The 15,055-nt window shown below is 40.4% G+C and overlaps 1 protein-coding gene across 1 annotated transcript in view; it reads right to left on the reverse strand.

Annotated features, from left to right (window-relative positions):
- SMPD3 (sphingomyelin phosphodiesterase 3) overlaps nt 1-15,055 on the reverse strand; it is a 248,842-nt gene that overhangs the window by 21,841 nt on the left and 211,946 nt on the right. Inside the window, exons 5-6 of the mRNA XM_074968581.1 lie at nt 6,569-6,724; nt 378-467 (exon numbers count right to left, since the gene is read on the reverse strand). Of these exons, the coding sequence (XP_074824682.1) occupies nt 378-467; nt 6,569-6,724 (246 nt within the window). The remainder of the gene's footprint in view (nt 1-377; nt 468-6,568; nt 6,725-15,055) is intronic.

A 15,055-nucleotide genomic window follows, 5' to 3' on the forward strand; every position in this document is an offset into this window, starting at 1 on the left:
TGGTGCAACTGAGAGATTAGAATTGGAATACAAAGAAACCACAATGGTTCAACTGGGTTTTAAAAACTAATTTTAACGTTGCTAAACTGTGGCAGGGTACCTGAGTAGTCTTTGAAACTGATGCCATGTTCAATTCCAGCAGGGGCTGCGTTTTGGTAGAGATCACCTCATCCACTATCTGGGTACAGTGTATAGTACAATAAAGCACTCTGAGGTTTGCAAAAGATATGACACGGGTTGAGGACAGTACTTTTAAACCATAGTTTGTAAATATTTAGTCCCCCCTTAATTATACCATATGCTGCCTGCAGGTGGTGTCTCAGGGCCACATAAGGATAAAATAGGTTGCCTCTGACAGTTTTGAGACAAAACCTTACCAATTGCCCATGATTTTTCCTCCCCAGGACCAAGCCGGCATGGATCTTTGTAGCGTGTAAACAGGGAGTGCTGCTGCTCCAGCTTGTCCTCTGCAAGGAAAGAACAAGTCCAAGGAAAAGCAAATCAATCACATAGTGCAAGCTTTAAAATACAGTGCAAAAACTGGTACCATGCAAAAGCAAAACTTGACTCTCCAGTCTGTGTCCTCAGCTCGTGCCCCTGGAGGGGAGAGGAGGGTCCTTCCATCACTCTGAAGCAACCTCTCTGTTCAAGACTACAGCAGCACTAATTTAATTTGGAACCTGATTTCATTTTGGTTTCTAAGGTGATATAAGCAACATTCTGTAATGAATTTTAAACACACACACACAAAAAATCACAATAGTAGTCAAGATTCTTAACTATGAGCTACATTTTATAAATTTTCTAAATCTTAGTCCTCAGATTTGACAAAAGTATTTCCTAAATGTCTCCCTTTCATCACTAGTTTAATGCTAAGTCGACAGCTGAAGGAACTGATGCCCCTTATTTATCTTCAAAACAGGTTTGATTGCAGGCAATGGCAATGTAGATTTCCCACCTTGCCTGGGTAATTTACATAACCCCTGTCCTGGAGGGACCAGTCTCCATGCCTTTTCAATTTCTAGTCTCTGCAAGACTGCCAACAGCATACCAATTAGTGCCAGTTGTGGGGGTGGCACATGTTGGGTTAATATAACTCATTTCAACTGGCCCATTGAACAGACAGCAAATGATGACTTTTGGGCACTAACTACCTGGGCTGGATTTGAACTGGTGACCTAAAGGTGAAAGACCTTAGGCCCGTTGAGATTAATGGCATTAAAAATGTTACCTGTATATCTCAAATCCTCCAAAACTGTAAATCATGAAAAATAGGCCACTTTCCTATCCCTGGTCCTCTCCACCCCAAGCTTCTACTTCCTCATTATACTGCCTTGTTGCATCTTGTCTTAATTAGGAGCCTAAACTCTTTAGGGCCAGATTTTTAAAGGTACTTGGGCACCTAGAGGTGCCCAATGGGAGTCAGGCATTGCCTAATTTTGAAAAATTCCAACGAGGCACCTATCTGCATTTTTAGGTGTCTAAATACCTTTTAAAAATCTAGCCCTTACTGTTACTATGCATTGATAGAGCACCCAGCATAATGGAGCCCTAATGTCATTGGAGCTGGTTGCTGCTACTGTATACAATTAGTTAATATCCTATTCTCAACTTCCTGAACTCTCCAAATGCTCCTGCCAACAAACCTCCACTAAGTACAAAGATTCACTGTTGGAAAATATAGCACTCTAAAACAGAAGAAAATGTCTAAACAACAACAAAAAGTGATTCACCGCCGAATCCTGCCCATCTGATTTTTGGGAGCAATTAATGGGCCTGATTCTCCATTGCCTTGCACTATGTACTGATGTAAATGACTACACAATGTAGGTATTAAATGTTAGGCAGTGCAGAACTAGATCCGCTGGCTTCATATTGACAATACATATGGTGAGTTGGGTATGTATATAGTTTCTGCAGTGCAGTTGTTGAAGTTAGAAGCTTGTGGTATGACTGCCTTACAAGATGCACTGTTCATGAAATACTTAGGTTACATAACAGACTGAAAGAGACAGAGAAATGGTATTTTGTGTTGTGATATTGTTATCCCGAGTATTAAAGTAGTACAAATTACAACCAGAATACTACATGCATTTTCAATGCTTAATTTCTGTCAGAGTACAATTAGTACCAATTATTCTACTTCAAGTCTAATAGCAAATATATGCCTCTAGGCTTATTTAATGTAACAAACTAGTACTATTGGCACTGGATCAAGGAGAATTATAATTCAGGGTACACTATTTATTATAGTAAATCTCATATCTAGTAGGATTTGCAGGATCAGACCCTCAGACTGAAAATACCAACACTGCTGTAAATCCAATAATATTTTTTAAAACCTTTTAAACTGAAAGCGTCCCTTGACAATTTTCTTCTTTGCAGCACTTCCACCGTTTTAGATTTTAGAATTTCTTATCAACAGTTCAAGTTCCCTCTAGGGATCCTTGGAACATTCACAAATGCCTGCACTTGGAACTAATGATGTCATTTGTCACAGTCTATTGTCAAGGCAACAAAATCCATAAATGTGTATGAAAATGGATACACTCAAAAACGAGGGAGGGGGAACTTCTTTGAAGTTTGAGCTAGATGTATCACCTAAGGAGGACATTGATCTGCATCAACAAGAGCAAACCAGACCTGCTTCTACAGGACAGCAACATTATTCTTGGCAAGGGATGATGCTGTGTGACAATCTCAATTCCAACTAGAAGGGGCCAGAAAATGGAAACACGAATGTTCAGTCTGTAGCCACATTTGTACTAACCATCTACTAACCTGGGGCTGTTACAGGCTCTTATGTCATTGTATCTGTTTTGTCCCTAGCTATAGGGCCACAGGATCCCATTCTTGCATTTTGTTCAGTGTATCTTACTGAGCTGAGAACTGATACCCCTATTTCAACTATTGCACCCGCAATATCTCAGCTGCCGTCTTTAGAACCACAAGACGATTCTGGGGCTAAGCAGTAATAAATTAGCAGTGACATCTTGGAGGAATTGGAGAGGATCAGAAAACTAGGGTATTTAAGACTTGACAGGTACACTTAAACCAAATCCCTCCTATCTCAGCAGGTTATTGATTTTGTTCAGGTATTTTTATTTAAGGACCAGATGAAATCTGTACAATTTTATTTCTCCAAGTTTTGCTCTGTCACAAGGTTTCATATGCCTATAAACTTTCATCAGCGAAGCCATGGAAAGGAATAACGTTCTGTGATGATTAATCCACTTTCATACAGCAATTGTTACTATTCATGGCTGAGAAGTACAGCCTAGCCCCTCTCATTGAACGGTTTTTTATCTCATAGCGAAAGGTTTAAAATATAATAGATTTCCATCAGAGTCATACTACATTGGCCTGACATTAAAGACAGCGTTATAATAAAGTTCCTGATAACTGAGAATTCAATGTACTGATGTTAGAAGTGTGATAACTCTCTAGTACTAGGGTACAACTGACTTGCTGCAAATGACCCTAAAACATGGGATGACCAAGGAACTTGCGAATGTAAGATGGATTAATGGTATAACTTTCAACAAAGAGTTAGAGCTAGATTTTCACGGGAGCAAGCAAACTATTCTACAGTTTCACAGTTTGTAAAGAAAGTTGGCATGTCTAAAAATATTCAGTTAATATTTTTTTCCTTAAAACCTTCCAGACTCTTTACAGGCAAAATTGGTAAATATCAAGATTTAGTACTTAAAAATACAAAACCTACATTTTCGGTCTAAAGTACATTACCTAACAAAGATCTGTGACTTTTTAAATTAAAAACATTCCCCTGCAAAGTTATAAACACAAATACTGCAGCATTGTTCTAATTTAATGCATGAGAACCAAAAAGTGAGACTGACTATAAATAGAAAATGAAAGTGATCAACTTAATTTCAACTTCCATTTCAAAAGTGCAAAATAGTAAACTTCATAGCTAGCAAAAGTAAAAGATTTTAAATGCTTTTAATAATTTTAATTGTTAGCAACACATCTAAGAACAGTTTTTACCTTGATAGCATCCCTTTTAACAATGGTTAAGTTTCAATAATTTAAACCCCTATGCAAACATGCCTACAAAAACTCAACCACTGTAACCCAGCTTCACAAGTATAAAAATAGATTGTCAACCAAGTAACATCTGACACTTGGATAGAATGCACATACTATATTGTACAATTGCTACATAGTGTATAAAAAGATTATTCTAGCTCATTCATTGACTGAAATGATCATGTTTACAAGCCAGGAAGCTTCTTTTATTTAAGATTTGGAGCAAAGCTACACAAGCATGTAAATAACTGAATTCTGATTTGGCTGTATCTGAGTTCAGCTAAAATTGATTTATCTCTGAGCCAATAAAGTATAGGGAAATTTTTGCTTTACTAATAAACTCCGGTCAATAAATCTTGACTTTCATTTCTAGAATGCTGATTCATAATTCCAGATGCCAGCTCAGAGTGTCTGCCAACTTCATGTTCTGTTCTTCAGATACCTTTCTGCTCAACTTCAGGGTTCATTTGAGACTGGAGATGCAATAACTAAATTGACCGTGAGCATCTGATCCAAAGCTGAGCATGGTAGGTTATTCATCTCCTGACAGTCCTGGCTGCCAAGTGGTAGCACAAATGAGACCAGACTAGGCAATGCAGGGGCAGTCAATATTTTGAATTTTTTCATTTGAACATCTATCTACCCAAACCAGATTAACTAACCTCTTCAGTGGTGATCAGCATTATATCGATCTCATCAGCCGTTTCAAAAGAAAAGCACATTCAAAGACATGATATGAGAGGATAGCCGTTATTTTGGACTGTACTGGAGGTATCTTTTTCTTTGACATAACTGGTACACCCAGCTTCCTTAGAAGGGATAGATTCCCTATGGACACTAATATCTCCACTAAGCAAATGGGCATGAACAGTGACTACGAATCCATAAACCTGCTGGTCCTAAACTTTAGATCCCAATCTGAACACTTGAATTTATCTCTAACCTAGCTGACTAAAAGCACAGTATAAACCAATACGCACAATAGAGAACATTTTAAGAGACTCGTGGTGATCATGGTTCTTCCCACCCCTTGTCTTACTGGTTCACACTCTGAGGATCCTAGTGGATCCATCTCTTTGTATGCCCATGTAGTAGTGGTAGCTCAGACACTGACCTTTCCTCTCAGATGTAGCCCTCTCCATGCCTTTGGCCATCTCCAGGCTGCACTGCTATAATGTGTTCTATTTAGGGTACCATTTGAAGTCATTTGGATGCTTCAGCAAGAGCAGTTTGCAATTACCTGCCTATTTAGTGGGGCACGCACACACACACACACACCTGTGCTTTACACCCTGTCCTGGCTTCCAAGCTGCTTCTTGGTGGTGATAGCTAGTATCTATAATGCTGGCTGTCTTAGACGACCCCTCTCCCTATAGTCTTCAGAGCAGCTGCTGTTCTGGCAAAGCTTGTGTTGTTTGGGCCCAGGGTTAAACTCCTTTGAGCAAGCAGTAGGACATCACTAGTAGACAGCCTTTGGTTCTGGAATTTGCTCTCTCTTACAGTCCACCAGAGTCCAAGTTCACGTACTTTTGGAACATAATGCTAGACTTTTTTTACTTGGAATATTTCTTACTTTTAGAACATAATTTGGAAGGGATCCCGCATTAACTGGCACTAGTGGTAGAAGCTGGGATGGATTTTTTGATTTGTGCCAATTGCTGGTAATAATTGTTTTTTAATTTCTGTGGTATGCCCAGCTAGTATAGTGATGAGCCAGTTAAAATTAATTCACATCTATTTATGTAACTGCCTATACACACTGTGCAAATCTATACAAACACATACAGTTCATGCCATTAAAAACAACATTTACTGTACCATGTTTGACTTTATCTTAGTGTGTGAGATATTCTTTACTCCTAATTCCACTGTAAATTTAACATCTATTGGTAGTAAATGTCTATTTTTAATGGTGCCCTCTGCCCTCCATATGAGGAATAACTTCCAAAAAATAAGTTAAAAGAATATTAAAGTTGCAAATTCAAGTCCTTAAAGTTAGTAAATGCCAGAATTAAAGTTGCCTTCGGAACATTAATTCAGCCCCCTTGTGCGTATGCATTATGATACAGTCTTCAATTACATAGTTATGTAAGATTTTTTCCACAGGTACCCCGTGATTATATGCCTGTTGATATACATTAGTAACTAGAAAGAAAGGGTATATAGGTGCCATAGTGACAATAAAAATGCAGAGGAGATAAGAGCCACCTTTCTGATTCTTCTAGACTTTGGTGGAGATTGTCAAAGGCACAAATGATAGAACTGCCCTTTGTGCCTTAGAAATCTCCCCTTTAATGAATAGGTATCTCTTAAACATTGGGTTTGCCCACTCAGATTAACAATCTTTACTCCCATTTTTAAAAGTTTTTATAGCAGTTTATTCTTATTTAAATGTGATTGCAAAAGCCATATACAATGGCAGATCACTGCTCTAAAGCAGTTAGACGTGACATTACAACAACTTACTAGCTCACTGTGATGCTACGTATTCAAGAGGAAGGGAAAAAGCTTGATTTACCAGATGAGCAGTTGTCAAAGTTGAGGTCTCCACAGATCACATCAAAAGCCACCAGCTCCTCTGGATTGGCTGTGCTGGAGGAGGAGGTAGATTTTCGGAAATCAGCCAGCCAATCTTGAAGCAGATCAAGTTGCTCACATCGAACAGTAGTGTCTCCTATGGGAAGCACGAAGTAAAAAAGCCTGAGTACAAGGGAATGTTCTTAAAACAATATTTAACTTTACAGATAGATACTCTGAATGCTGCATGCCTCTCGTGCAGTTAACGAACACTGTTAGGGACGTAAAGCAATATACGCAGGAGGGAGATAAAAAGAATAAAAGCATAACCCACTCCAATCCCTCCTACCCCCCCTCTCCCCAAACAAGCCCTTGTATTTCATCTTTTCCCCTACTGCAGGGTGTATATTTAAACAATTTGGGGAAAGGAATATCTTACTATTTGTATGTAAAGTGGCTGGTATTGTTTTGGACAGTATGAATAAAATTCACCCTCTGTGCAGAGACCTTTCACAAAGCCTATACACTGTGTAAGTCCTTGACATAAGGTTGAAGTGGGACTTAAATGGTTTGTAGACCTTCTGCTGGCTCTCTGCAAAGGGGTGAATTACACTCTCTTTAAATGTAGTTTTTATATGTAATTTGTATAATATTAAGGTTGCAAAGTAAAGCAAGTTAAGTTAAGAAGTTCCAGAATTACGGTTCTATACGCATTATGATACAGTCTTTAATTACATGATTGCAAACTATTTTGTCCACAGGACCTCCACTCCATTCAGTTCTCAGAATGGATGGTCATTTTATACTCATTGTTTGATATGAGGCTATAGGCTTGCTAACCATTCAAACCATTCATAGACTACAGAATTATTAGTTTCCCCAGGGGCTTTACTATGGCATGCACCACTGTAAACACCATGGACGAAGAAGAGCTATTTAAGCTATATGACAGTGTTGGCACAAGAACAAATGGGTATGAACTGGCCAGGAATAAATTTTTGCTGGAAATTAGAAGGTTTCTAAACATCATAGTGAGGTTCTGGAACAGCCTTCCAACTGGAGTAGTGGGCGCAAACAACCTAATTAATTTACCCTAATTGTGAGCTTGTCATAAATGTAAAGGGAAGGCTAACCACCTTTAAATCCCTCCTGGCCAGAGGAAAAACCCTTTCACCTGTAAAGGGTTAAGAAGCTAAGATAACCTCGCTGGCACCTGACCAAAATGACCACTGAGGAGACAAGAAACTGTCAAAGCTGGGGGGGGGGGGGGTTTGAATCTGATTACCCTGTAAGGTATTTACCATCCTGATTTTACAGAGGTGATTCTTTTACTTTTTCTTTAATTAAAATTCTTCTTTTAAGAACCTGATTGCTTTTTCATTGTTCTTAAGATCCAAGGGTTTGGGTCTGTGTTCACCTATGCAAATTGGTGAGGATTTTTATCAAGCCTTCCCCAGGAAAGGGGGTGCAGTGCTTGGGGGGATATTGGCGGGGGGCGGGGAGGAGACGTTTCCAAGTGGGCACTTCCCCTGTTATTTTTATTAGACACTTTGGTGGTGGCAGCATAAAGGTTCAAGGACAAAAGGTAAAACAGTTTGTACCTTGGGGAAGTTTTAACCTAAGCTGGTAAGAATAAGCTTAGAGAGTCTTTCATGCAGGTCCCCACATCTTTACCCTAGAGTTCATCTCTGAAAGAGCTCTGACAGAGCTCATCTCTGAAAATTGAATGAAAATTAATAAAATGTTACAATAGCCTATAATAACAAATGTTGGTGGGAAAAGATGCAAAAAAGAGACAGAGACAGACTGTATCAGTCCAAACAAAAACACCTACTTATGTAATGCAAGGACTGTGTTACGAGCACGCCACATAAACAAGAACAATGCAAGACCAGAAATCAATTAATCAAAATTGGTGTCAGAAATTAGGCCTGCTGGTGGACAAAACAGTGGGAGGATGGACTATTTTGCCCTTCACTCCCTTTCAGTGTCCTTAAAATAAAAGAAGCTTTGAGATCAAAGTTGTTACAGAGGAAGTGAAGGGGGACAACAGCTGACTAAAAGAAGGGGAAAGAGCAAGCTTCACTATCATGGCTGCCACCGTCATTTATCCTTGAGATCCACTGTAACATCAGTGGGCCTTCGTAGTCCTGATCCCAAGAGCTGTCCTTACCAGACCGATCTAAGAGGAACTCGGATGACATTGCCACCTCCACCAGTTCTGGCTGAATCCTTACTGCCACCAGGAATGTGAGACTTTGTCACCCCAATCCAATGTGTCTTTTTTCTTCCCCACCTTTTTTCTTCTATTTCCTATGCTTCTCCTTTTGTCCTCTAACAAGAGTCCGGCTTAGCTGGCCAAGACTGCATATTTTGCAACATTACTGTAAGCCTGTGAGCAGAGGCAGATAAAAAAAATCCCCTAAACAGCCTGATGCTTGAATACATTTTCTAGTTCTTGGAGTGGTTGAAAAGCTTGTATGCTGTGCCCATGTTTTTCCAGCAGTGAAGTTGCAATTGAGAGTAAACACCAGAGAAAGAACCTGCATTTTCTTTCTTTCTTCTGCTTTTGTGTGTGTGTGTGTGTCTTGTTTTGCTTTCTAGGAAACAGGATCGGACTTTAACAACAATGGTAGCTCCAGCCTCTCTCAATTAACTTCTTCTTTCCCCCCCAAAAAGAATACCCTCTAAAGACTAACTCCAGAGAAAAGGAAAGGGAACAAAGGATGTTGTTAAAATGAAAGCCTTATTTAATATGTTACATTTCAAATGCTTTAACTGTTTTTTCTTTATTTTCTGTATCTTTAATAAAAGGTTTTAAAGGATTTTTAATTGTTTGCCATAATATTTAGCAGGCTGAGGTCTCTGTATATCAAACTTTGTTTAAAATCATTTAATGTTGGACAGCTACAGGATCATATTAACACCTTTGACTCTGTGGGCCCATATATTCCATCTAAATTAATACAACAGATCATCATCTCCTTTTTCCTATGCCAAGGTTGCGTAGGGCGAATCTTATGAGCAGATTCCATGTAAGTCTGTTTTAAACCAGCATTTGAGCCTGTTGGGGGTTGCTAGGATGGCTTTATATACTGTATTGTACCACTGTCTTCTTGGACATCTCTGGACTCTCTCATTTTCATAGACAACACTTTTGGGCAGTTTTAAGATGAAGCTTGATAAATTTATGAAAAGGATTGTATGACACTGTTCCCTGCAATAGCAAGGGACTCCATGAGATGATCCAGGAAGTCCCTTTCAGTCCTATTTAGCATCTGCGTGTTACACAGACACTGACGGATTTAGCTTCACAACTCCTCTTTCAAGGGCAACTGAAGCACAGACCTTCATGTGAAAAAATGGGTACCCAATTCGAGAGCCCTGGGGCCTGATTTTTCAGATAATTTATCATTTTCTAGAACCAGCCCTGTGCTGCCAATAATACTCCATCCATTCAGCACATCATTGAAGAATGACGTTCCTCTGGGAAAAAACTGGTGGATCCAAACACCTGAACACTCAAAGAAGAAGAAACAAAATGTATGCAAAAAGAAGTACTTGTGGCACCTTAGAGACTAACCAATTTATTTGAGCGTAAGCTTTTGTGAGCTACAGCTCACTTCATCAGATGCAACTGATGAAGTGAGCTGTAGCTCACGAAAGCTTATGCTCAGATAAATTGGTTAGTCTCTAAAGGTGCCACAAGTACTCCTTTTCTTTTTAAGGTAGCTTTAGAGTCTTTCGGTGTTCACAGAGACTCCTCCATGCCATCTGCAAATAGCTGGACTCATCAAAAAAAGGTCCTGTACTGTACTCTGGACCTCTTTCAGAAATTCAGAGAGTTGGAGCCAGGAGGCTCTTTTCATTCCCACCGCTGAAGCAATCGAACAGGTGGAGGTATCAGCGGCTCAGAGGAGGCTTGCGGGGTTGTCCTGGAAAGTAGCTGGCCCTCTGCAATAACTGCCTGGAACTGTTCCCTGTATTCTGTCAGTAGATGGTCCACAAAAGAGGTCGGTTTGGTGTAATTCACATGGTTGTTGTTTGCCATCAAAGCCTGATAACTGGCAATTCTAAACTTTCTCCCCAGTATGTCCCTACACTTGTGGTCTTTGTCATGAGGCATTGTCTTAGCATGGTGCTAACTACCATGTTCATTCACTGAGTCAACTATCAAAGAGTAGGTGATGGATAAGAATATAAACATTTCCTTTCCTAGGACATAATACTACTTGTCTACTCTTTTGTATGTAGGCAGAATAGAAGCTGAGGTGTGCCAGATGATCTTCACTGCGTTCAGAAGAGCCTCATTAACAGGCAAGGCTCTGCAGGTTGAGGAGGGTGAATGGATGATGCCAAACAGTTTATGATGAGGCTCTGTCACCTCCTTGAAGGTCATCTGTAGCATCTGCGGCTCTCCTAACCAGATCCTGGAAATGTTTAAAATCATCTGCCAGGGATGGAGGAGGAGGAGGCATAAGTGCTTCATCTGGCGATGAAAAGGAAATGTTAGCCATAGGAGAAATCCCTTCATCAGCTCTAGCCTCCTGTTCTTCAAAGGATTCCCCTGGAGGATCAGGCCTCCTGGAGGGAATAGGTGATGCTGGATGCCTCTCTCTATGATGGGTGGAACCTGATGCTCTGGAAAACTGTTGGTGATAAGCTGCCCTGGGGTCCCAATATGGACATGGAGGAGGTGCATAAGACATAGGAGGAGCCACCCAAGGGCGCTCATACTAGTGAGGCATTGGTGGTAATCATGGGCCATGAACAGTTGCAGCTTCAGCAGAGGCTTCTAGGAAGGGGCTTCTGTTGGAGTTAGGAGGAGAGCCCTGAACTGACATTTGAGAGAACGAGGCAAGGGCTTCATCAGAATCCTCTTCCTCAAGTTCACTCTGGAATGGTGGCGTGCCTGGAGAGATGTGAGGTGAAACAGCTGGTATCGGGCGAAGTTCAGGCAATCTGGCTGTTCTCCGTACTGACAGCACATTGGAGCCGAGGAGCAGAGAGCCGGGCATCTCAGATACAGCCAGGTCCCAGGGAAAACAGAACTCCTGAGGCTGAAGTCTCTGCTGAGGTAGTTGTGACCAAGGACACTAAAGGTACCCAGGCTTTGGGCTCTCGGAGGGAAGAGCAGTTGTTGATGGTACTGAAGATCTCGTGAGCTCCAAGGGAAGCATGGTCAGAGGAAGCACAGGAAAAGCTCTTCTTGCTGTCTCAGTCTGATAATGGTACTGATGGTCTCTCTGGGCCTGTGGCTTTGCTGCCTTGCAGTCTAGCTGTGCCGTGGGTTCTGAGGAACTGTGAGCCTCAGCAGTACCTGACTGAAGAGCTAGTGGTGCCGTGGTAGCTGAAAAAACCAATGACCTCTGCTTTTTAGAGGTAGGTTCTCTACCTGGCAAGCCAGGGGCATGTTCTTTCAAAGGCTTATGAGAGGAGTCCTGTGTCATCTTCTTAGATGCCTTGGAAGTGTGGGGTTCCGAGGCAGCAGACTTGCTTGGGGACCAACATACAGGGGAAGGGGATTGTTCCTTGGCCTGGGTCAGAGGCTGGATGTAGAGAGGTCTCCATCATAAGGAGATGAAACTTCCTCTCTCTTTTTTTCTGAGTCTTGATTTCCGTGCCAGACAAAAGTTGCACTTTTGAGCAATGTGCAATTCCCTGAGGAAATGGATACAGCAGGAGTGCCCACTGCTGACCGGGATCACCTCCCAGCACAACAGACAGTGCTTGAAGCCAGGAGAACGGGGCATTACCTCCCAGTAAGTAGTAGTAACTATCAAATATCTAAATACCATATAGAAAAAAGAAAATATTTTTTTAAAGAAAAAATCTATATCAAAAGTATTTACTAATTATGGAAAACTACCACTGCGACTAATATCAGTAAGACCGAGAAATTGATTGTGGAAATCTCAATAGGACAACTGCCAGAGCTCCAGCAGAACTGAGGGCAGTTCACCCATGCAGTGATATATAACAATGGCACTTAAGACTGACTAACACGCATGCACGGGCCAGACAGACACTGCTATGAGAAATCTCTGATCAAAGGTGCAGGGGTTGCTAGCGCACCTAAAGTGGCACACTCATAGGGACACTCCTTGAAGAAGCCCCATTCCCCACATCTGAGAGATTAAGGTTAACTGATCCCCAGAGGCCAGCCCCACCAAGAATTTCTTCAGGAATGCAGGAAGTCCAAAGCTGCACGACAGCTACTCTACACTGTGTATCTAGCAGCAGGGGGACTATTGGTGGTGCCCAGTCCTACCAGACCTGAGCAATCAATAGCTTCTGATGCAAAACTAATGACAACTAAGAGTGGAGAAGTCCTGCCAGAATACAGAGTACCCAGCCAAGTAGTCATTCCACAAACCACTCACTTACTGTTCACTAAACGAAATTGTCCCAGCAAATCTTAGAATAGGGTTGCTGGACTGTAACTAAAAACTGTAATTTCTTTGCCCCCAGGCATGCAATTCTCAGTAACTGTTCAGACTCAGACTCTCTGTGTTCTGATTGGCTAACATCAGTACTTAACCAGAGTACAGAGATTTGCACTAATTGCTCTACAGTTATGTCTCTACAACTGATTTAGAAAAAGACAAAATCCTCTGTTTTAACTGGTTCCTGCATTCAACATTTTCAAGCTCTTGCCACCAAGAAAGATGCTTCCTAATCCCTTCAACTCCACCATTTTCAAGGAAGAACATGGTGGGAAATACCAAAGAGCAACGAAAACCACAGAAAGAGAAATTTTTTAAAAACCCTCTGGGTTCTCTCTTCCATTTCCTCCAGGTCAGCCAGTCCCTTTTGCCCAGAATGAATGGCTTGTTTGTGTTTCACAGCTTCTCCTTTCCATTCATTTTTGAAAAGCAATGGGTGAGTTCCTGGCCCCAGTGAAGTCACTGGCAAAGCTCCCATTGATTAATATAAAGCTAGGGAGGAGGGCCTTGGTTATCTGTAGGGAGAAACTATGCTGTTTTTAAGAAGGAAATAAGGTGGTAAAAACATGGGAGTTGGTGAAGCCTGGTGACAAGTGGGGAACGAAAGAAAAGTGAAATGTGGATTTTAATTTTTTTGTTTTTAATAAAACTTATCCCTTACCAACTTCGCTTATCTTGATATTTGTATTTTTCTTTCATTTAAAATATGAATATTTACTTACAAATTGTAATTCAATAATAATAGTTTTGGAGTACTGTCTGTTCACTGGGTAACGACCATATCCTGTGCTAAAACTCCTCAGCCTGCATCCTTGAAGATTTAAATGGTTTTTTTGGTTGATTTGTTTTGCTGTCAACATGTCAACCTCAGAGTTCATTCAGGACTATTGTTACCTTGTAAACAGGAAGCATCTTCAAACAAATTAATAATATAATTTGGAGATCCACTTGTCCACATGCATAGTGACATGCAAACTCCTCCGGGACCATTAACAACTGAAGTGTTAGTTGTACTTCACTGAAAAAAAAATGATCCTTACATTTGCAATAAGGTCTCTGACTTCAGCCAAGCCAGAAGATGATTACCCCACCTTCCAAACAATAATACCTGGCACTTTTAAAGCAGTTTTTATCAGTGGATAGCAGAACATTTTGCAGGCATGAAAGAACCAATCAAGCTTCATAATCCCCCTGTGAGGTAGGTAGGTAAGAAGTTCAAGCCTCATTAAAGGAACACTCCATCTACCACTGAAATGCAGCTACTTCTGGAATGATTCTAAGCAGCAATTTAATAACAGAAACACTACAAAACAGGTCCAGGACAGTAAATTAAAAAAAAAAAATCTATATCCAGTTCCATTTTAATGAAAAGGGTGAATTTTAGGTATAAAAAGATATATAACTGCTTATAACAGAATTTGGCCAGGACATCTCTTGCAGTAAGTGCTATGGTATCTTTAATAGCCATAAGGGCTCAGATCCCTCCATTTTACATCTTACCCAAACATCAAAGCTGTTGTGTGCAAGTTTATATATCCTAGAAGGGGGTCCAAATTACCCTGAGCAGTATCTTATTATTTGAATTAAATGGTAACCTTTTAAAATGTTTGTATTTTTAATAGATGCCACACCTATTCTTTTTCTATCATTACTCTTTTTTAAAAAGGTGAAATGTTTTGAATCAAGCCATTAATACACTTAACAGAAAACAGCTGTGCCAAACTGTTAGGAGTTTGTTTTCCATTTCATTACATAAACTAATATGACTAACTGAAGGACATGTAGGCTCTTAAATGTAATTCTGTTGTCTTTGATATAGCTTGACAGATAAGCCTGAAAATATGAAGCAAACATACGAAAGTAGAACTACGAAGGGTACTTCTTATTTTTAAAGGGAGAAGCTCGGACTCTGAGAAGTGAACATGTTTTTCCCCCATTCTGTTTGTTTGTCCTCTAATCTTTTATGGAATCTGACAGTACTGGTGTCAAAACCTAGCTGAGAGAATGGGTTATTGGGTGGTAAAAAGGGACCAGAGCTAAAT

The sequence above is a fragment of the Natator depressus genome, chromosome 12 (genome assembly GCF_965152275.1).
Source record: "Natator depressus isolate rNatDep1 chromosome 12, rNatDep2.hap1, whole genome shotgun sequence".
Classification (NCBI taxonomy): domain Eukaryota; kingdom Metazoa; phylum Chordata; order Testudines; family Cheloniidae; genus Natator; species Natator depressus.